This window comes from Triticum dicoccoides, chromosome 4B, assembly GCF_002162155.2.
Source record: "Triticum dicoccoides isolate Atlit2015 ecotype Zavitan chromosome 4B, WEW_v2.0, whole genome shotgun sequence".
Lineage (NCBI taxonomy): Eukaryota > Viridiplantae > Streptophyta > Magnoliopsida > Poales > Poaceae > Triticum > Triticum dicoccoides.
The window spans coordinates 388879356-388902462 of record NC_041387.1 but is presented as its reverse complement, the minus strand read 5'-3'; the positions used below and the strand labels follow the sequence as shown (position 1 = coordinate 388902462).

The 23107-nt window shown below is 41.7% G+C and overlaps 1 protein-coding gene across 3 annotated transcripts in view; it reads right to left on the bottom strand.

Annotated features, from left to right (window-relative positions):
* Window positions 1–3149, bottom strand: part of LOC119296261 (COP1-interacting protein 7-like) — a 6968-nt gene extending 3819 nt beyond the window's left edge. For 2 of the 3 annotated variants that reach the window (XM_037574659.1, XM_037574660.1), the window contains exons 1-8: window positions 2976–3148; window positions 2043–2180; window positions 1693–1878; window positions 1503–1614; window positions 1342–1375; window positions 384–418; window positions 253–287; window positions 19–171 (exon numbers count right to left, since the gene is read on the bottom strand). In XM_037574659.1, coding sequence (XP_037430556.1) covers window positions 19–171; window positions 253–287; window positions 384–418; window positions 1342–1375; window positions 1503–1614; window positions 1693–1878; window positions 2043–2113 — 626 coding nt within the window. In that variant the 5' untranslated portion in view covers window positions 2114–2180; window positions 2976–3148. Of the gene's footprint in view, window positions 1–18; window positions 172–252; window positions 288–383; window positions 419–1341; window positions 1376–1502; window positions 1615–1692; window positions 1879–2042; window positions 2181–2975 lie in introns of all 3 variants that reach the window. The other variant, XM_037574661.1, reaches the window with a different exon arrangement.
* Window positions 3150–23107: the final 19958 nt, after the last annotated feature.

Genomic DNA, 23107 nt, shown 5'->3' with positions numbered 1-23107 from the left:
GTGATTTTTGCGGCATACCTAAACTCTGATGTCCCAAAATGCTGAACAAAACCAGACAAATCTGATACTTCTTTATTCAACAACTTAGAGCCAACTGCTCGACTCAATAATACCAAGATTTCTTCTTTCAGTGCTGATAGCCTCAAGTCCAGTGCTCGAAGTAACTCATTCCTTCAACATTTAGTTATAGAAAATGTCAACTAATAGATGGGAAAAAATAGAGTGACGGAAAAAGGGGAAAAAAGGCTTTACTTTGTAGCCACTGAGGAGTTTGGGCCAATATTTCCCTGAATGTAATTTTGAGAACTAAAATGTGAGCAAACAAAACATAAAAATGCACAAAAACATAAAGCCATCAGAAGTTTTGCACAAATGGAAATTACCTGCTGTGGTTTGCCAGTGGTGCTGGAGAGACCACCTGCAAATTAGAATATCATCATAAACTGAGCACTCTACCAACATAAGCCAGAATAAGACATCTGTAAAGAAATCCCTTGCCATCCATAGAAATTGCTTATAAGTCAAAACTAAAAACAGTTACCTAGGTTTTAGAGCTCAATTTTTTAATAGCATTTGCACTGACGCGCATGCAGAAATGTGAAGTGTGGAAATTTTCAACAAACCCAAAGATAATATTTTAGAACATCAAAACATTTTATGTCAGACCAAATGCCTCACATTCGGATTTTTTTAAGTCAAAAGAAGGGTTAAACTTATCTAATTAGAGCAAATTGTGTCTGCCAAAATGCATTTGACTATATAAATCACGTGTGAGGCTTTGCCATTTTGTGCAAGACAGCAAATTTTTTTTACGTTTTCACGTCTTTGACAGATAGATTATTTCTAGAATTTGCAGCAGGCAGCTAATTTCTTCTAGTGATAGGCAAAGAATCATGGGTACGATAGTAGGATTGGTTATCTATGGACACAAGCAAACAAAAAGGATGGACCAAGGAAAATATGCCAATGGCCTCAATGCACCAACAAAGTCTTAAAGATATCAAAACACAATAGTACGCTAAAGTCACCAACTAAATAGTCAAGGAACTAACTAAAGTCACCAACGAAGTACTGCGATTCATCAACTATTTGAGTGTTAGGCTCGATAAAAAATGTGATTTCAACCAGGGAATGAGTAACAGGCTCTAAGAGTAGAACTAAACTGTTATTAAGTCCACTACTCATAGCACTAAAATGGTGAAGTGAATCCAAAATTTGATTAGATAGGCTTCATAAAAAGGAGACAAAAGCCATATTGCATACAGCCATACACGCTGAAAGGTTGTGATGGCTTTCGTGTACAAAGAACAATGGAAGAAGCAAAACTTTCTTTGAATGTACCTGTCAAAGCACCACCCATAAGATTTTGTTGTTCCTGCATAAAAATGGATTTTGTTATTTACAGCGTCTGCTGTTTCTCTAGATAAGAACTGAACTTAAATGTGCAAGCAAACTTAGCACAGAAAATTTGTTTTACTTCTTTTGGGACAAAATTATGATACCTTGGACTGTAGATAATCATGAAACTTTCTAGTTTCCTCCAGCTGAGACATTTCCTGTAAAATCCCATTCGCCGTTTTGGATGCATCAGGCGAATTTATGATATGTAGGAATCTGGTAGGGATGTTCAATTTAGTTACGGTTACAACTGTAAAAAACACAAGTAACTAGGAAAAGGTCAAGGTGAAAGACCTCTCTAAGGTGGATTTTGTGAACCAGGTAGAGCCTTTTGCATCCCCAATCAATAACAGCTTAAAAGAGCCACTTGACGAACGTGATTGGAAATTTTTGGCATCTTCCAAGTGCAGGACTAGTTGGTCGAAAGGACCAGATGCTACTGATTCGGCGCTCTCTCCATTACAAGCAATTGCCTCATACCTGATGAAGGAAAGGTTTCACAATACTGGGCGGGTCAGAATTTATATCAGAATCATAAAAGAGTCAATATGACATATCCATGAAACACAGTTTTCAGCCAAATGCAGGGACGAAAATCTGAAGCACACTTCATAAGCTCAATTCACTGTGAACGAGTGCATCACCTGTTCTTGGTCAATGTCACTTGGAACACTGCAGAATCAAGCTCCACGTCGCCAGCAACTCTCCCCTCCATTTTGCCCACAACTACAAGCGCAGCAATCCTCTATAGATCGTATCAGCTCCTTGTCCACTTCAAATACCTGACAACGGGAATATCAGCAGAAACGTCACTAACCTTGCAAAAGGAAACAGATAACAAAGAAGAGAGATAATGCTACTGCCCAAGGTCACAAACGCTAATATGTCAACATCTATAATAATAACAGATTAAATGTTCCATGCCCGAATATGCAGGTTACTTTTCAGCATGAGGATACCAACCAAGCATAGAGCAAACTGATTGTGCATGTATCACCAAACCAACTCCACACCTAAGTCATTCATTCCGCTCGACTATGTTCCCACAGCACAGACAAACTTATAGGCTTCTATAGCGGTTAAATAGCATGTGGTACGAGCCTAGTATGCCTCAATTTCCTTAGTTAACGCAATCAGATTCATAGATCAGAGAAGCAGAAAAGCAGATACAATTCAAACCCAAAAGACAAAATTCTAGTACCATCAGTACAGATCCTTCATCTGAGGTACCAAACTAAGCACCGGACGCATTGAATCCGAAATGGCGAGTTTCCAAGTGATCGAAAGTTTGAGACCGCGGGGGCACCCGGATCCAAACCCCAAATCCCTCGCAGACAAAAATCCAAAAGCCCTAGAGATCCAGGCAGGCCAACTCCACTGATTCCTGGCTCCTACGGCTCGCGAAAAAACAGAACGGAAGAAGGCGGATCCAGATTCCGGAGGCGACAACGCCCGCTCACCGACCCACTGCCTCACGCTTCGAGCTCAAGCAAGCCACCCCCACCCAGACCCAGGTCCGAGGAGACCGCACCAAAAACATCCGAGAAAAAAAAAGGCAGAGCAGACGAATGCCTCACCAGATCGAGCGGCGGCGGCCTCCGCCTCCCGCATTCGATCCGGCGCCGCGCCGACTGGGATCGAGCGCTCGGAACCGACGGAGAATTTTTGTTCCGTGACTCACTCCTTTTTTCGCTGGGGCAGTTGCAGTTGCAGCAGCGAGTGGGGGAATGGACGCCAGGAAAAAGGAACAACTGCGGAATGCGGGGTTTAAATGACCGAGGGCGAGTTGAGGAACTGACACTGGGTATTGCACTTATTTACTGTCCCGCCACTGGCCTGGTGTTTTGTGTACCCGTGGAGTGCGCTTGCGGTTTGAAAAGGAGGCCGTCGGTCGGTGGGAGGCGTCGGGAGAATTTACCATAACGCCCTTTGGGGGAATTATAGGTAGCAAACGTACTCCGCTTTTGTGCGCGCTGATTTTTTTTTTTAATATTGGGGGTCGCACCATTCAAATTTAAAGCACATGCGATGGAGAATATCCAGCAAGAAGAATGTTGAGTAATTAGCATTATTCTGTGTAGAATAACTAAACTTTTTTTTTGCGAGAAAGAATAACTAAACTTAGGCCCTGTTCGTTTAATCCCCTCGTCACAGGGATTGGAGGGGATTGAAGAGGTTTGACAAGGATTTTGACTTGCAAGGGATTTAATCCCCTCCAATCCCTTTCAAACCTCTCCAAACCCTGCCTAACCGAACAAGGCCTTAAGCGGCAATATAAAAGAAGAAAAATATGTAGTACAGAACCTTGAACTTGTAGGTAAACTGTGTGTTCAACAAATTCAAACACCAAACTCTAAAAACCTAGTAATTGCAAGTCATCATTGGTGGAAAATTTGTCTAGACATCGCTTTGCTCGTGATTTATGGTCGGAGCCACAAGGACACCCAAAACCCACCGGTTACGTTTGTGATAGCATTGTATTGAAAGCAGCAGAAAGATGCGTGGGGTTTGTGTGTATAATACTACATTGTATATGTACATGGGTGTTCATGTTCGTGTAATGGACGTTATGGGAGATAATGAGGTTAGGAACAATACTTTAACCCTCTAGATTTGAACCTAGTTGGATTTTGTGAAAGGGTTTCATGAACTTGGTGGGAAAATCCCCCGCAAAGAATGAACTTAGTGGGGAAATATATGGAATGAACCTGTTGTTGTTGAGGACAGTCTGGATGTCATGCAAAAAACACTCAAGAGAATGAGTAAATATAAGAAAGGATGGGAGAGGAATTTAAGAGATCAGATCCTGAAAATAATAAATATCTAACTCATGAGCTAAAGACTTGGAAATCTTGGAAGAAATTTAGCCCCTTGCCAACCATGAGAAATTTCGGCCAGAGCTCTATTTGTAAGTCTCTCGAGGAAGAAGAAGGGTACTGACACGAGAGATCTTGAGAGGATTGGTTCCTTGAGGGAGACAATAATTCTTGTTACTTTCATATAATTGTTAATGGTAGAAGGATAAAAGGCACATTTATTTTCTAAATAATGGATAATTTGTGATTCGAGGGACCACCAGTCTTGTTGATCATGCTGCCAACTATTACAAGGAGCTTTCTTGACCTACGAAAGGTTTTAGTTGTAGATTAAGAAGTGATGTTTGGACTAAACATGAGAAACTGTGAGAGGAAGATAATATGGAACTCAACAAGCCTTTTAGTGGGGAAGAAATTAAAAAAAGCGATTGATGGTAGTATGAAAAAGGATAGAGCAACAAGGTGTGATGGGTTTCCTATTGAATTCTATCAAGCATACTAGCACTTTATCAAAGATGATATTATGGTGTGCTTCCATTAATTTCGTGTTGGAAAGGTGGACCAGAGCAGAATAAAGTTTGGTATTATAACTCTTATTCCAAAGGGAGCAGATGCATATATTGTTTAGAGATACAGACCAATTTGTCGGTTTGCCTCTGCTTATAAAAAATTACCCAAAAGCTATGGATGATATAGTTAAACCTTTTATGGGCAAACTAATCTCTACAACCCAGAGTGCCTCCATTGGAGGGAGAAATATTATGGATGGAGTCATGTCCTGACATGAAATATTACATGAGCCAAGGAGGAAAAAGCAACAAGGGGTTGTTTTGACGCTGGTTTTGAAAAGTCTATGACAAGGTAAACTGGAATTGCTTTTCTACAGCCTGAGCGAAAGAGGGTTTAATGATAGGTGGATGTAGTGGTTCCATACTATGGTTAAAGGGGGACTCTCGGTGTTAAAGTTAATGATATTGTTGGTAAGAATTTTGGCATCTTTAAAGGGGTGAGGCAAGGTGAGTAGGTGACCCTTGTCTCCTTTCCTCTTTAATATTAGTGCAAATTGTCTTAAGAAAATGGTGAAGCTGGCTCAAGACACTAGGAAGTTTGTAGGTTTGATACCTCACCTTACATATAAAGGGTGGCCATTATACAATTTATTCATGATACCATTTTGTTGATTCAAGATAGTGTTGATTCTGCCAGGAATTTGAAGTTGTTGGTATATTTTTTGAACAAATGTTTTGGTTGAAAATCATTTTCAAGAAAAACTGAGGTGCTTATGATCCTGCATGATGATGATAGAGGACATATGCACACTAACACTTTCAATTGCTAGCACGGCAGATAGCCTATTAAGTATGTAGGTGTGCATGTGTCTGATTCGGCTTGAATCTACGTCGGTATTTCCCCAAAGAGGAAGGGATGATGCAGCATAGCAACGGTAGGTATTTTCCTCAGGGATGAAACCAAGGTTATCGAACCAGTAGGAGAACCAAGCAACACAACGTAAACAACACCTGCACACAAATAACAACCACTCGCAACCCGACGTGTTAAAGGGGTTGTCAATCCCTTTCAGGTAACGGCGCCAGAAATTGGCACGAGGACGAGAGAAAGTTGTAATAGATTGATAGATCAAATGCCAAATAAAATAAATAATAATAAAACGCAGCAAGGTAGTTTTGTATTTTTAGTTTAATAGATCTGAAAATAAATGCAAAGGAAAAGTAGATCGCAAAGGCAAATAATATGCGAAAGAGACCCGGGGGCCGTAGGTTTCACTAGTGGCTTCTCTCGAGAAAGAAAGCAAACGGTGGGTGAACAAATTAATGTTGGGAAATTGATAGAACTTCAAATAATCATGACGATATCCCGGCAATGATCATTATATAGGCATTACGTCCAAGATTAGTAGACCGACTCCTGCCTGCATCTACTACTATTACTCCACACATCGGTCGATGTTCAGCATGCATCTAGTGTATTAAGTTCATGGAAAACGGAGTAATGCAATAAGAACGATGACATGATGTAGACAAGATCTATCTATGTAGAGATAGACCCCATCGTTTTATCCTTAGTAGCAACGATACATACGTGTCGGTTCCCCTTCTGTCACTAGGATCAAGCACCGTAAGATCGAACCCACTACAAAGCACCTCTTCACATTGAAAGATAAATAGATCAAGTTGGCCAAACGAAACCCAAATATCGGAGAAGAAATACGAGGCTATAAGCAATCATGCATATAAGAGATCAAAGAAACTCAAATAACTTTCATGGATATAAAAAGATAGATCTGATCATAAACTCAAAGTTCATCGGATCCCAACAAACACACCGCAAAAAGAGTTACATCATATGGATCTCCAAGAGACCATTGTATTGAGAATCCAGCGAGAGAGAGGAAGCCATCTAGCTACTAACTACGGACCCGAAGGTCTACAAAGAACTACTCACGCATCATCGGAGAGGCACCAATGGAAGTGGTGAACCCCTCTGTCATGGAATTGTCATGTCAGATGTCCTAGTGAAAGGACTTAGTCGTGGAGCCATCGCAACTAGGAAGCTTAAAGGGGTTAATCGGGACAAAGGACACGGGGTTTATACTAGTTCGGCCCCTTACGGTGAAGGTAAAAGCCTACGATCCAGTTTTGAGTGGGATTGCTTATGTCTCGATTACCAGGGAGAGAAATCGCTTGACCTAGTTCTCGATCTGATGTTACTTGCCCTAAACCGCCACCGGGTCGTCCCTTTATATACAGAGGTCGACGCCCAGCAGCTCTCAGAGTCCCGGTCGGCTCATAAACAGTGTCCGGCTCGGTCTCTGTCTATTCCTGCCTTACAACACAAGTTACATACATATGGCGGTTTATCTCTACAGGCCCTAGGTCACCTTTGGGCTTGGGCCCTTAACTGAACCGCCATCTTCACGTGTCGTCTTGGGCTTCATATCTTGACTCGCCATAGGTATAACCCGGCCCTCCTAAGCGGGTCATACCTAATAGTTATATCCCCAACATTAGGCCCCAGATTGATTTGAACTGGTTCATGTCAATCTTTAACACTTAGAAAAACTCTTCTGCTCTTCGTGTGTACATAAGTTTTATAACCCGCCATGACGTCATCCTTTGGATTTGTGGTAACCCGCCATGAAGTCATCTGTCTTTAATTTGCACTTTATCCAACATATCTCAACAGATCCTTATCTTAATAATCATCCCGAGAATCAAGGCGTCCTTGTAGCTGGATAACCATGTTTTCGGCCTCCTCGTTTTTCACGCCCACTTACGAGCCCTTCCTTATAAATAGGCACGACTGGTCTTTCCTCATTCTCCCCCTTTCCATCGTCTTCCACCTCTCGCATCCTTCTGCTACTCGAGCTCCGCCGCCACCGCAGAGCGCACCGGCGTCCTCGTCCAGGCCGTTGCATCAACCTGAATCGATCCAGAGAAACGGCGGCGACCCTCCACAGTAGATATGGCACTGTAAGTTCCTGCTTTCCCGCACTTTAGATCCGCATTAGGGTTTGCGAGTTTCCTCTGTGTTCTTCGTAGTTCATCACAGTTTTTTCGTAGTTCCTTCACTGCAGCCTCCTTTGATCCAAAAGTAATATAGAACTCATGCGGTAGTTGTTTTGCGTCCATTTTTTATACTAGTGGATCCCTTTTTTCTGTAAAGAGGCCTCATTAGAACTCACGAACTCATTTGTACTAGTTTTTTAGGTCTAGAATATTTTCTTTTCTGAACAACCGTTGATCCAAAATAATAGCTGCAGCCTGTGAAACTTGTTTGTGCAACACTTAGGCAAAAACAGTATTTTGTTAGATCCACCTAGCCATGGCGACTCTTATCACCGGCTTAAAATTGCAATGGTCAATTGATAATCTTAACTACTCATGGCGGTTTAGGTAACTTGACTGCTCATGGCGCTCATGGCGGCTTAAATAATCTGACATAATTAGCCATATACCATTAGGCCCCCTTATAAGCCGTCATCTTGAATATGCACTGTAATATTTCTCTCCGGCTTAAATTTGAACCGGGAATTTTACTCTTTGTTAGGCTTCCATCACAATGCCGCCCAAACCACCCACTTCATGCAATTGGGTCAAGTCCATCGTCACAGATAGTACGCTTGATGACTTTGTGAAGACTGGCTATCTGCCAAAGAAGGAAGTTATGTCATATCGTGCTCCTGACCCAACAGAGGAAAAGCCTCAGCCCAAGGAGGGGGAGGTCATCGTCTTCACTGAACATATGAACCGGGGTTTATCACCACCCAGCTCAAAGTTCTTCAGAGACGTCCTGCACTTTTTTGACCTCCGTCCTCAAGACATCGGACCCAACTCCGTGTCCAATATTTGCAACTTTCAAGTGTTCAGTGAGGTGTATCTTGGAGAAGAACCCATCTTACTACTCTTCAGAGAGTTATTTTATTTGAACCGCCAGAATGAATGCGCCAATGGACCTAGCTTGGAGCTTGGCGGGGTCTCAATTCAACGACGGAGAGACGTCATCTTTCCTTATGCGAATCCACCAAGTCACCCAAAGACTGGAACCAGACATGGTTCTATTGCCAAGACACTTCTCCGGCTGATGAGAACCCTCTGCCCGGCTTTCGTGCTCTACATCTTGAGCCGAATCATCCACTTCCTGACATGATTACAGCTGTCGAACGCCAAACGCTCGCCCCCACCATGGCTAAAATCAAGGCTCTTTTGGGGAATGGGCTAAATGGTATCGACTTGGTCCAGGTTTGGCTTGCCTGGCGGATCATTCCATTGAGCCGCCGCTCTGGTCTGATGTGCACCTACATGGGCAAGAAGAATGACCCTCTGCGGCACAACTCTGACAATTTACCATACCACATTGTTGATGACATGACAAAGTCACTCCTGAATGAAAGCCTAGCAGATTGTGGTAAGGTGGGCTTAAGCCCCTTCTACGAAGCTAACCCGGCTCCAGCGGTAAGCCACCAATCTAAGTAAATTACTTTTAACCTTGATGTTTGTCTGTACTCAACCTTTGCTGATTTCCACAGGCTGATGATAAATTTTGGAAGGCAAAATATGATCATGAGGCCGCGAAAAGAGCCAGGAAGGCTAAGAGAGCCGCCAGGAAAGAAGCCGCGAAGAAAAGAGGAAAGAAGCCTAGCACTTCTGAGCAGTTTCAACTGGAGGACTCTTCTGAGTCAGAGGTAGCCCTTGACTCTCTTGGCTCATTCTTTAATCACCTTATTGATACCGATTATGATCAGGATGACACGGGAACGAGTCATGGGGTAGATGAAGAGGTAACTATTATTTCCTCCGACTCAGAGCCTTTGCCAAGACAAAAAATCCGAAGAGTAACCCGAAAAGTAAGATTTTCACATCCCTTAGCTTATCAAGATCCTCAATTTCTTTTGAAGCGACAGATTCATGAGAGCCCGAGGCAGACCCGGACCAGCAAAGACGTGAAACTCTCCTCCGGCTTACCAAATACCCCAAGGAAGCACCAGAAAGAGGTCACCTTCGATTTAAATCCCTTTTATCCTTTGGCGGGTCTCACTTGTCAACCACTCAACTCTTCTGACTCGAATTATCAGGAAACATCACCTTCCTCCGGCGACTCAATGCAGTCCAACTTGCCGGCTTTTAAGACCACCCCAGGGTAATGATGATTGACTTATCCTATATTCATTTCAATTCTCTATATTTATACTGATCTTTTGACCTTATGCAGCGGAAAAGCAAAGCCTAGCAAGAAGGTGAAGAAGAACAAGCCGGCCGAAGAGCCGATCTTTAAAGAGACGGTACTTGGGACAGCACGCCTGAAGCCTCTGCTCATGAGCCGCCACCTAAACCAGCTCATGACACGCCAACACCAACCGCTGACCCGCCTGCCAAGCAAGCCGCCGATGGCTCTGAAAACCTGGAAGTCTCTAGCCCGACCAAGACAGACGATCCCAAGACATTGATGTTGAGATTACCAAGATCGATTACACAGAGCCAGGGAGACCTACTGTGCTGGCCAAGTGTTCTGCCAAGGAGGAGCACCTGGAATGCCGCAAAGTTAGGTTTGATGTTGCTGATTATACTCACATGAGTATTGGGGAAGTTTTTTCTGGCTATCTTAGCCAAGTGCACAGCAGTCATGACATCGAAGTTGATATGGTGAAGCAAATGCACCAAAAATTTGAGGTATAAATTCTTCCCTTCACTGAATTATCCTTACTTATGCCAGCCCCCAAGTCTATTGCTTATGACGAATATGATGTAGACTTAGAAACAAACTTATGAACATTAGTGATATAGTTGGACAAAACATATAAGAAATCCGGCTTACTCCATAGTCCCCAAGGGCCGGTTTAATCGGCATGTTTGAGCCGGTCCTTCATATGCTTATATAAAATACTTGTAAAACTTTAACAACAATATCCATTAGCCCCAAGTGCCAAGTACTTTTGCTTGCAAGGTGCTTGGGACTTAATCTCATGAAGTGCCACTTAGGTAAAATTCTTCAGTAGGCATTAGCCCCCAAGTGCCAAGTGTTGTTGCTTGCAAAAGGCTTAGGACTTAATGTTGTATGATAACAGTCAATATTTTGACCTGGTTTTTGTACAGGCCACCACCACTCAACTTCAATCAGATATGTCTGACTTGAAGAACCGCCTGGAAGCACAAGAGACGAAAACCCAAAGAGCCAACTCCAAATTTGAATTCAGTGTATCTGAACAAGAAAAAATGAAAAAAGACTTTGAAATGGAGAAAAAGGCCTGGGCTGAAGAAAAGATCGCTTTGACCAATCGAGTTGAGAAGGAAGAGGCGGCTCTTGAAGAGGCGACCGTCGAATTATCCGGCTTAAAACGCCATGTCTCTCAGATGGTCTCAGCAATCTTTGGTAAGTCACCCTGCAAGCGTCAAATATATGAATCTTTCTAAAGATCATATGAATTGTCATTAACTCACCTGACATTGTTATGCATGCCCCAGGAGTTCAAATCTTAACCAAGACATGCTGATAAAGCTGAAGGCGGTTTACACGCTGGTGGAACAACTCTACACCGGATCTCAGCGTGCCTTAGCCATAATGGCCCTGTCAAATGAAGTGCCCACACTCCTGGTGGATGTACTAAGGAAGCTTTCTGTGTTGCCCCAGCGGGGTTCAATGAACTAAGGCGATCGTCTGGAAGAGCCGGAGCCGTGGCTGCCTTAATCCGGGCCAAAGCTTGGCTACCAGAGTTAGACCTGGCCGACATCGCCATTGGTTATCCAAGTCTTAAGGAGGATGGCACTCCCTTTGAACAGGAAAACTTTTGCCACTTGTGTGAAGGAGATACGCCCCGTGGCCACCCTCATAGCTGATAAGCGGATCTCACCAAGTACCAGCCGGGTTATGACACGAAGAACCAGAGGATTCCAACGCCGCAGTATAAAGTGACCAGCCTAATCCCACCAATCCGTAAGCATACCTTCGCCCCTGAAGTTGACCCGGCCGAACTAATTGATGATGAAGCTAAATTTGAAGTTTTGAATGGCATTGACTGGTCATCATCAACCTTCCAGGACAGGGAACAGGGCGAAGGAGCGGAGAGAGTCGATACGGAAGCTTCAGGCCAACAAGAAAATCGACCCGCTGGACGGCTCATATTTGTAACCTGCTGAAAAACAACTTGATCATTTGGACTCGGGGAGTCATGTAATCGGATAGAAATGACTTTGTTTTGCCGTGCCATCGTGCACATTTTGGTGCTCAACATTGTTAAGCCGCCATCTTATATTCACCCATATTATACTTATCCTCTTTTTTTCTTATGTCTAAGCAAGTCTTTGAACTGTCCCGCTGATGTCTACTACACAACCTTCTTCTTGTAGATGTTGTTGGGCCTGCAAGTGCACAGGTTTGTAGGACAGTAGCAAATTTCCCTCAAGTGGATGACCTAAGGTTTATCAATCCGTGGGAGGCGTAGGATGAAGATGGTCTCTCTCAAACAACCCTACAACCAAATAACAGAAAGTCTCTTGTATCCCCAAAACACCCAATACAATGGTAAATTGTATAGGTGCACTAGTTCGGCGAAGAGATGGTGATACAAGTGCAATATGGATAGTAGATATAGGTTTTTGTAATCTGAAAATATAAAAACAGCAAGGTAACTAATGATAAAAGTGAGCATAAACGGTATTGCAATGATAGGAAACAAGGCATAGGGTTCATACTTTCACTAGTGCAAGTTCTCTCAACAATAATAACATAGATAGATCATATAACAATCCCTCAACATGCAACAAAGAGTCACTCCAAAGATATTAATAGCGGAGAACAAACGTAGAGATTATTGTAGGGTACGAAACCACCTCAAAGTTATTCTTTCGGATCAATCTATTCAAGAGTTCCTACTAGAATAACACCTTAAGATACAAATCAACCAAAACCCTAGTGTCACCTAGATACTCCATTGTCACCTCAAGTATCCGTGGGCATGATTATACGATATGCATCACACAATCTCAGATTCATCCAACCAACACAAAGTACTTCAAAGAGTGCCCCAAAGTTTCTACCAGAGAGTCAAGAAAACGTGTGCCAACCCCTATCCATAGGTTCATGGGTGGAACCCGCAAGTTGGTCACCAAAACATACATCAAGTGGCACGTGAAATCCCATTGTCACCACAGATAAACACGACAAGACATACATCAAGTGTTCTCATATCCAAGACTCAATCCGATAAGATAACTTCAAGAGGGAAACTCAATTCATCACAAGAGAGGGGGAGAAACATCATAAGATCCAACTATAATAACAAAGCTCGCGATACATCAAGATCGTGCCATAGAGAGAACATGAGAGAGAGATCAAACACATAGCTACTGGTACATACCCTCAGCCCCGAGGGTGAACTACTCCCTCCTCGTCATGGATAGCGTCGGGATGATGAAGATGGCCACCGGTGAGGGATCCCCCCTTCGGCAGGGTGCCGGAACGGGCTCCCTAGAGGTTTTTTGGTGGCTACAGAGGCTTGCAGCGGCGGAACTCCCGATCTATCTTCTCCCTGGATGTTTTTAGGGTACGTGGGACTATATAGGCGAAAGAAGTCGGTCGGGGGGTGCTCGAGGGGCCCACGAGACAGGGGGGCGCGCCCAGTAGGGGGGGGGCGCACCCCTATCTCCTGGCCTCCTCGAGGATCTTCTGACTTGAACTCCAAGTCTCCAGGATCATATTCTTCCAAAAAATCACGCTGCCGAAGGTTTCATTCCGTTTGGACTATGTTTGATATTCCTTTTCCTCGAAATACTGAAACAGGCAATAAAACAACAATATGGGCTGGGCCTCCGGTTAATAGGTTAGTCCCAAAAGTAATATAAAAGTGTATAATAAAGCCCGTAAGCATTCAAAACAGATAATAAAATAGCATGAATGCTTCATAAATTATAGATACGTTGGAGACGTATCAGCATCCCCAAGCTTAACTCCTACTCGTCCTCGAGTAGGTAAATGATAAAAGAAAGAATTTATGAAGTGTGAATGCTAGAAGGTGCACAAGTTTGATCAATGATGATTTCAATCACCTTTTCTAGCATGATAATATGTCATAACAGTAGTTCATCTCATGAAACTTCTCACGATAAAGTAACAAGCAATTCACATGTTAAAGCATAGACCATAAACATTCTTGAAAACTAGCAAACTATGTTCTCAGTCATCAAACAATTGCAATTCATCTTATTTTCAGGAATAGAAAACTCCACATACTCAACTATCTATAGTCTTCTACAATTGCTAACACTCTCGCAATACTAATGGTTATGGAGTTTCAATCGGACACTGAGAAAGATAGGGGCTTATAGTGTTGCCTCCCAACGTATTCACCTTTGGGTGATGTCAACAATAATAGTTCATGCTAACTTACATCCAATTGGATATATATATATCAGGATCACCCCAACACAAAGTGCTTGCCAAAGGATAAAATAAAAAAGGGAAAGGTGAAGATCACCTTGACTCTTGCATAAAGTAAAAGACATAAAGTAAAAGATAGGCCCTTCGCAGAGGGAAGCAGAGGTTGTCATGCGCTTTTAGGGTTGGATGCACAAAATCTTAATGCGAATGAACGTCACTTTATATTGCCACTTGTATATGGACCTTTATTATGCAGTCCGTTGCTTTTATTGCTTCCATAACAAGATCGTATAAAGCTATTTTCTTCACACCAAAAGATCATACATATTTAGAGAGCAATTTTTATTGCTTGCACCGATGACAACTTACTTGAAGGATCTTACTCAATCCATAGGTAGGTATGGTGGACTCTCATGGCAAAACTGGGTTTAAGGATATTTGGAAGCACAAGTAGTATCTCTACTTGGTGCAAGGAATTTTGGCTAGCATGAGGGGGAAAGGCAAGCTCAACATGTTTGAATGATCCATGACAATATACTTTAACTGAGATGTCGGAAAACATAACCCATTACGTTGTCTTCCTTGTCCAACATCAACTCTTTAGCATTTCATACTAAATGAGTGCTCCCAATTATAAAAGATGTCTACAATAGTATATTTATATGTGAAATCTCTCTTCCTTCAATATTCTTTCATGAATTGTTCAAATGACCAACAGAATGCTTGCTAACCTTCAATAAATTTACAACCTCTGCTTCTTAGATGTGAAGTCATTACTCCCCATGGGATAAGCAAATGAAGCATATTTAATTTCAGATTTATGACAATCAACTCATTCAACAATTTACTCAAAGGATATAAGTGAAGCACACGAGTAAATGACAAACTACTCCAAAAAGATATAAGTGAAGATCAATGAGTAGCTAAATAATTATGTAATTATATGAAGACTCTCTCTCATTTAAGAATTTCAGATCTTGGTAATGTATTCAAACAGCAAGCAAAACAAAATAAAATGACAATGCAAGGATAGCACAACTCATGTGAAGAAGCAAAAACTTAGGCTCAACCGATACTAACCGATAGTTGTTGAAGAAGAAAGGTGGGATGCCTAACGGGGCATCCCCAAGCTTAGATGCTCGAGACTTCTTGAAATATTATCTTGGGGTGCCTTGGGAATCCCCAAGCTTGAACTTTTGTGTCTCCTTAATTCCTCTCATATCATGGTTTCTCTTTTTATCAAAAGCTTCATCCACACCAAACTCAACAAGAACTCGTGAGATAGGTTAGTATAAACCAATGCAAAACTTTATCATTTTCTACTGTAATAAATCACTAAAATTATTATTCAACATTGCATACTAAATGCATCTGCATATTTAATACTCCTAACCTCAAATAGAATCATTACACAAGCAAACATATGCAAACAATGCAAACATAACAGCAATCTGTCAAAACAGTACAGTCTATAAAGAATGCAAGATTCACCATACTTACCTAACTCCAAAAATTATGAAATAAAATTCCCACTGTAGTAAATTTATAAGATCTCATTATGCAAAAAGTTTAAACACTATATCATGCTCTGACTTTTCTAGGGAATTTTTGCAACAGCGGTAAACTTTCTGTTTTCAAACAGCAACATGTATACTAGCAAAATAAGCATGGCAAAGGCTATCCTTGACTTCTTTATTGAAACTAAAGATGCAAAACATTAATATAAATAACAGCAAACAAATACTAACAAAATAAAATGACGCTCCAAGCAAAACACATATCATGTGGTGAATAAAAATATAGCTCCAAGTAAAGTTACCGATGAACGAAGACGAAAGAGGGGATGCCATCCGGGGCATCCCCAAGCTTAGGCTCTTGGTTGTCCTTGAATATTACCTTGGGGTGCCTTGGGCATCCCCAAGCTTAGGCTCTTGCCACTCCTTATTCCATAGTCCATCGAATCTTTACCCAAAACTTGAAAACTCCACAACACAAAACTCAACAGAAAACTCGTAAGCTCTATTAGTATAATAAAACCACCACTTAGGTACTGTAATTAACTCATTCTAAATTCATAATGGTGTAATATCTACTGTATTCCAACTTCTCTATGGTTCATACCACTTAATACTAGCCATAGATGCATCAAAATAAGCAAACGACACACAGAAAACAGAATCTGTCAAAAACAGAAGAGTCTGTAGTAATCTGTATCAAACGTATACTTCTGGAACTCCAAAAATCCTACCAAATTAGGAAGTCCTAAGAAATTTGTGTACCAATCCAAAGAAATAAGAATCAGATCATAAGAACGCGTCTGTGAACTAACAAAACTAATTTAATGGGTGCAAAAGTTTCTGATTTTCAGCAGGATCAACACAACTATCACCGTAAGCTATCCTAAAGGTCTTACTTGGCACTTTATTGAAACAAAAGCTATAAAACATGATTACTACAGTAGCATAATCATGTGAATACACAAAAACAGTAAGGGTAAATATTGGGTTGTCTCCCAACAAGCGCTTTTCTTTAATGCCTTTCTAGCTAGGCATGATGATGACAATGATGCTCACATAAAAGATAAGAATTGAAACGTAATGGGAGCATCATGAAGCATATGACTAGCACATTTAAACCTAACCCACTTCCTATGCATAGGGATTTTGTGAGCAAACAAATTATGGGAACAATAATCAATTAGCATAGGGAGGCAAAACAAGCATAGCTTCAAGATTTTAAGCACATAGAGAGGAAACTTGATATTATTGCAATTCCTACAAGCATATATTCCTCCCTCATAATAATTTTCAGTAGCATCATGAATGAATTCAACAATATAACCAGCACCTAAAGCATTCTTTTCATGATCTACAAGCATAGAAAATTTATTACTCTCCACATAAGCAAAATTCTTCTCATGAATAGTAGTGGGAGCAAACTCAACAAAATAATTATCATGAGAGGCATAATCCAATTGAAAACTAAAATCATGATGACAAGTTTCATGGTTATCATTATTCTAATAGCATACAAGTCATCACAATAATCATCATAGATAACAACTTTGTTCTCATAATCAATTGGAACCTCTTCCGAAATAGTGGAATCATCACTAAATAAAGTTGACACTCTTCCAAATCCACTTTCATGTTCATCACAATAAGATTCAACATCCTCCAAAATAGTGGGATCACTAATTCCTAAAGTTGACACTCTTCCAAACACACTTTCATCAATATAATCATCATAAATAGGAGGCATGCTTTCATCATAATAAATTTGCTCATCAAAACTTGGGGGACTAAAAATATCATCTTCATCAAACATAGCTTCCCCAAGCTTATGGCTATGCATATTATTAGCATCATGGATATTCAAGGAATTCATACTAACAACATTGCAATCATGCTCATCATTCGAAGATGTAATAGCAAACATTTTATAAACTTCTTCTTCTAGCACTTGAGCACAATTTTCCTTTTCATCATACTCACGAAAGATATTAAAAAGATGAAGCGTATGAGACAAACTCAATTCCATTTTTTTTGCAGTTTTCTTTATAAACTAAACTAGTGATAAAACAAGAAACAAAAAGATTCGATTGCAAGATCTAAAGATATACCTTCAAGCACTCACCTCCCCGGCAACGGCGCCAAAAAAGAGCTTGATGTCTACTACACAACCTTCTTATTGTAGACGTTGTTGGGCCTGCAAGTGCACAGGTTTGTAGGACAGTAGCAAATTTCCCTCAAGTGGATGACCTAAGGTTTATCGATCCGTGGGAGGCATAGGATGAAGATGGTCTCTCTCAAACAACCCTGCAACCAAATAACAGAAAGTCTCTTGTGTCCCCAACACACCCAATACAATGGTAAATTGTATAGGTACACTAGTTCGGCGAAGAGATGGTGATACAAGTGCAATATGGATAGTAGATATAGGTTTTTGTAATCTGAAAATATAAAAATAGCAAGGTAACTAATGATAAAAGTGAGCGTAAATGGTATTGCAATGATAGGAAACAAGACATAGGGTTCATACTTTCACTAGTGCAAGTTCTCTCAACAATAATAACATAGATAGATCATATAAAAATCCCTCAACATGCAACAAAGAGTCACTCCAAAGACACTAATAGCGGAGAACAAACGTAGAGATTATTGTAGGGTACGAAACCACCTCAAAGTTATTCTTTCGGATCAATCTATTCAAGAGTTCGTACTAGAATAACACCTTAAGATACAAATCAACCAAAACCCTAATGTCACCTAGATACTCCATTGTCACCTCAAGTATCCGTGGGCATGATTATACGATATGCATCACACAATCTCAGATTCATCCAACCAACACAAAGTACTTCAAAGAGTGCCCCAAAGTTTCTACCGGAGAGTCAAGAAAACGTGTGCCAACCCCTATGCATAGGTTCATGGGCGGAACCCGCAAGTTGGTCACCAAAACATACATCAAGTGGCACATGAAATCCCATTGTCACCACAGATAAACACGGCAAGACATACATCAAGTGTTCTCATATCAAAGACTCAATCCGATAAGATAACTTCAAGAGGGAAACTCAATTCATCACAAGAGAGTAGAGGGGGGAGAAACATCATAAGATCCAACTATAATAACAAAGCTTGCAATACATCAAGATCGTGCCATAGAGAGAACACGAGAGAGAGAGATCAAACACATAGCTACTGGTACATACCCTCAGCCCCGAGGGTGAACTACTCCCTCCTCGTCATGGATAGCGTCGGGGTGATGAAGATGGCCACCGGTGAGGGATCCCCCCTCCGACAGGGTGCCGGAATGGGCTCCCGAGAGGTTTTTGGTGGCTACAGAGGCTTGCGGCGGCGGAACTCCCGATCTATCTTCTCCCTGGATGTTTTTAGGGTACGTGGGACTATATAGGCGAAAGAAGTCGGTCGGGGGGTGCTCGAGGGGCCCACGAGACAGGGGGGCACTGAAAGCACAAGTGCTCCCTAGGTGGTTTTGGTAATTAATGTCAACATATCTCTTGTTGGACTAACACTTTTATCTAGTATGTTTCAGATAAGTTCAACAATGGAGTGGCATGGACTAAAGGATGTGGGAACTCCTTCTAGATGCTCAGGGCAAAGGATTGGCTCAAGCTTCAAGCTCAAGACTCTTCATTTTACATTTTAGTGATCCGAGATCACATTGAGTCTATAGGAAAAGCCAATACTATCAAGGAGGGATGAGGTGTTGCTTAATGAGCCTCTTGCTTCATGTGCTTAGTGATATGCTCCAAAACCCTCAACCACTTTCTCACTTCCACAAATGACCTAAACCTAAAGCCAAAATCGGTTACACCGATTCTTCCTATCCGGCGCCACCGATTCCAAAAGTCATAGCCACTGCCACAAACCCTAAGAAAATCTGTTCTACCGATAGGGATCCCGGTTTCAGCAATTGGTACTACCGAGATTACAATGCAAACTCTCTGGATAACTTATTACCAAAATTGGTCTCACCGAGTTTGAGTAATCGGTCCCACCGAGCTTGCTTGACGAACTCTCTGGAAAGCTTATTACCAAAATCGGTCTCACCGAGTTTGTGTAACCGGTCTTACCGAGATTACGTTATGCCCTAACCCTAACCGAATCGGTCTCACCGAGTTGCATTTCGGTCCCACCGAAAACCCTAACGGTCACATTATTTGCTAAATCGATCTGACCGAGTTTAACGATTCGGTCCCACCGAGTTTGGTAGATTGTGTGTAATGGTTAGATTTTGTGTGGAGGCTATATATACCCCTCCACCTCCTCTTCATTCAAGAAGAGAGCCATCAGACTGAACCTACACTTCCAGCATACATTTTCTGAGAGAGAACTACCTACTCATGTGTTGAGGCCAAGATATTCCATTCCTACCATATGAATCTTGATCTCTAGCCTTCCCCAAGTTGCTTTCCACTCAAATCTTCTTTCCACCAGATCGAAAACCTATGAGAGAGAGTTGAGTGTTGGGGAGACTATCATTTGAAGCACAAGAGCAAGGAGTTCATCATCAACGCACCATTTGTTACTTCTTGGAGAGTGGTGTCTCCTAGATTGGCTAGGTGTCACTTGGGAGCCTCCGACAAGATTGTGGAGTTGAACCAAGGAGTTTGTAAGGGCAAGGAGATCGCCTACTTCGTGAAGATCTACCGCTAGTAAGGCAAGTCCTTCGTGGGCGACGACCATGGTGGGATAGACAAGGTTGCTTCTTCATGGACCCTTCGTGGGCGGAGCCCTTCGTGGACTCGCGCAACCGTTACCCTTCGTGGGTTGAAGTCTCCATCAACGTGGATGTATGATAGCGCCACCTATCGGAACCACGCCAAAAACATCCGTGTCTCCAATTGCATTTGAATCCTCCAAACCCTTCCCTTTAAATTCTTGCAAGTTGCATGCTTTACTTTCCGCTGCTCATATACTCTTTGCATGCTTGCTTGATATTTATTGTGAATGTTAAACTTGTGCCTAATCTCCACTTAAACTTAAGGAAACTTAAAAACTGCAACTTTGGTACTTAGTGTCTAATCACCCCCCTCTAGACACCTCTTCTCAAGGTCCTACAAGTGGTATCGGAGCATTGGTATCCATTGTTTTGGTTTAATCATCATTGGAGGAAGATGGATGAGTCTACTATTGGGAGTCTTAGACATAGTGTGCCTATTCTTGATGGAGAGTATTTCATGAATGGAAAAATGAGATGCTTGTCATTTTCAATCAATATCATTTGAACAAGTACATTGCTAGTCCTTGTGCACCTTATGTTGATCCTATGCATCCTACCCATGATGAGTCAATTGACATGATTAGGAATCTTAGAACTGCCGAACTTATCATTAGAGGATTGCCTAGAAACTTGATTGGATGCTTGCCTACTTTCAAATGTGCCTACACTATATGGAAATTTCTTGAGGAACGATTTCCAGATTATTCCTTGAAAAATCTTGATGAAATTCTTCATAAGTCTATTACCTTGAGTAAGATGAATACTAGTGATCCTATGTTTGGTGATCGTCTGTTTGAGCTTACAAACCTTATGCGTGCCAAAGGAAATGTTGGTATTATTAGTGATATTATTTCCGAAGCTATAAAAATTCATAAGCAAGATCATTGTCAAACTCATTCTAATGAATCACCCTCTCTAGGACTTGATCCACCACATGACGATGTTGAACATGGATACTATGATGAGGATGATGATGGTGACTTCGATCTTGATGATGCAATGAGACACTTTGGTCTTATGGCAAATCTTCGGGGATATATGTCAGGAGGAAAGGAATGGGTTATTGATAGTGGATGTACCGATCACATGACCGGAGATAAAGACATGTTTCGTGAGCTTGCTGATAATGATAGTCCTCGAAAGTATGTCACTTTCAGTGACAACTCAAAGGGTAAGGTGGTTGGCCTCGGTAAGGTGGCCATATCACATGATAGCTCCATACAAAATGTTATGCTTGTTGAATCTCTTGGATACAACTTACTTTCAGTATCTAGACTTGCTGATTTCGGTTTCAATGTTCTATTTACTGAAATAGATTGCCAAGTGTTTCGTCGAGACAACCATAAAATGGTCTTTACCGGTGTGCGTAGAGGTGATCTATACATTGTTGATTTCACTAAAAAGGCCCAACCTAAAACTTGCTTCATTGCTAAATCCTCAAAAGGTTGGTTATGGCATAGACAACTAGGTCATGTTGGTATGCGAAATCTTGACAAGCTTATTAAAGGAAATCATATCCTTGGAGTTAACGATGTCATATTTGATAAGGATAGACTTTGCTGCGCTTGTCAGGCAGGTAAACAGGTTGAAGGAAGGCATCCCGTGAAGAACATCATGACCACAAGGAGGCCACTCGAGCTACTTCACATGGATCTTTTTGGTCCCTACTCTTACAAGAGTCTCGGTGGAAATTCTTTCGGTCTAGTTATAGTTGATGATTTTTCAAGATTTACGTGGGTGTTCTTTCTCGATGATAAATCGCAGGTCCAAAAGATCTTCAAAAACTTCGCTAGGAAGGCCCAAAATCAATTTGAAGTGAAGATCAAGAAGGTTCGCAGCAACAACGGAACGGAGTTCAAGAACACAAATGTGGACACCTTTATTGACGAAGAAGGGATTTCACACGAGTTCTCGGCAACGTACACACCTCAACAAAATGGAGTTGTTGAGAGGAAGAACCGGACGCTCATCGAAATGGCGAGAACGATACTTGATGAGTACAAGACGCCGAAGCACTTTTGGGCAGAAGCGGTTGAGACAGCTTGTCATGCGACAAATCGCTTATATCTTCACAAGCTACTCGGCAAGATGACATACGAGCTCCTCACCAGTAACAAACCCCAAGTTGGATACTTTCGAGTATTCGGCTCAAAGTGCTATATTCTTGATAAGCATCGTCGCTCTAAATTTGCTCCTAAGTCTCATGAAGGTTTCCTACTAGGTTATGGCTCAAACTCTCACACTTACCGTGTCTACAACAATTTCACTCGAAAGGTTGAAGAGACGGTAGATGTGAAGTTTGATGAATCTAACGGCTCGCAAGTAGAGCAATTGCCAATTGATGTAGGATACAAAGATCCTTCAGAAGCAATCCAAGACTTGGCTATTGGCAAGGTTCATCCAACGGAGGTGAATGAGAGTACCTCGTCCGTCCAAGTGGAAGCTTCTACTTCATGACAAGGTGAACCGAGAGTAGATACGGAAGCATCCACAAGTGGGACACACCAAGATGAAGAAAACGAGGAAGTGCATCAAGATGAACGTCAACAACCTCCTTCTCCACCACGACAAGAGAACGACAACGCCAACAATGAAGAAGGCCAAGAAGAATAACAAGATGAAGAAGATGTTCAATGAAGACCCAAGCAAAAGCTTTCACGAGTTCGAGCAAGAATTGCTAATGATCATCCCGTCGAGCAAATCTACAATGACATTCAAACCGGGAGAATCACTCGCTCTAAAACTCGTTTAGC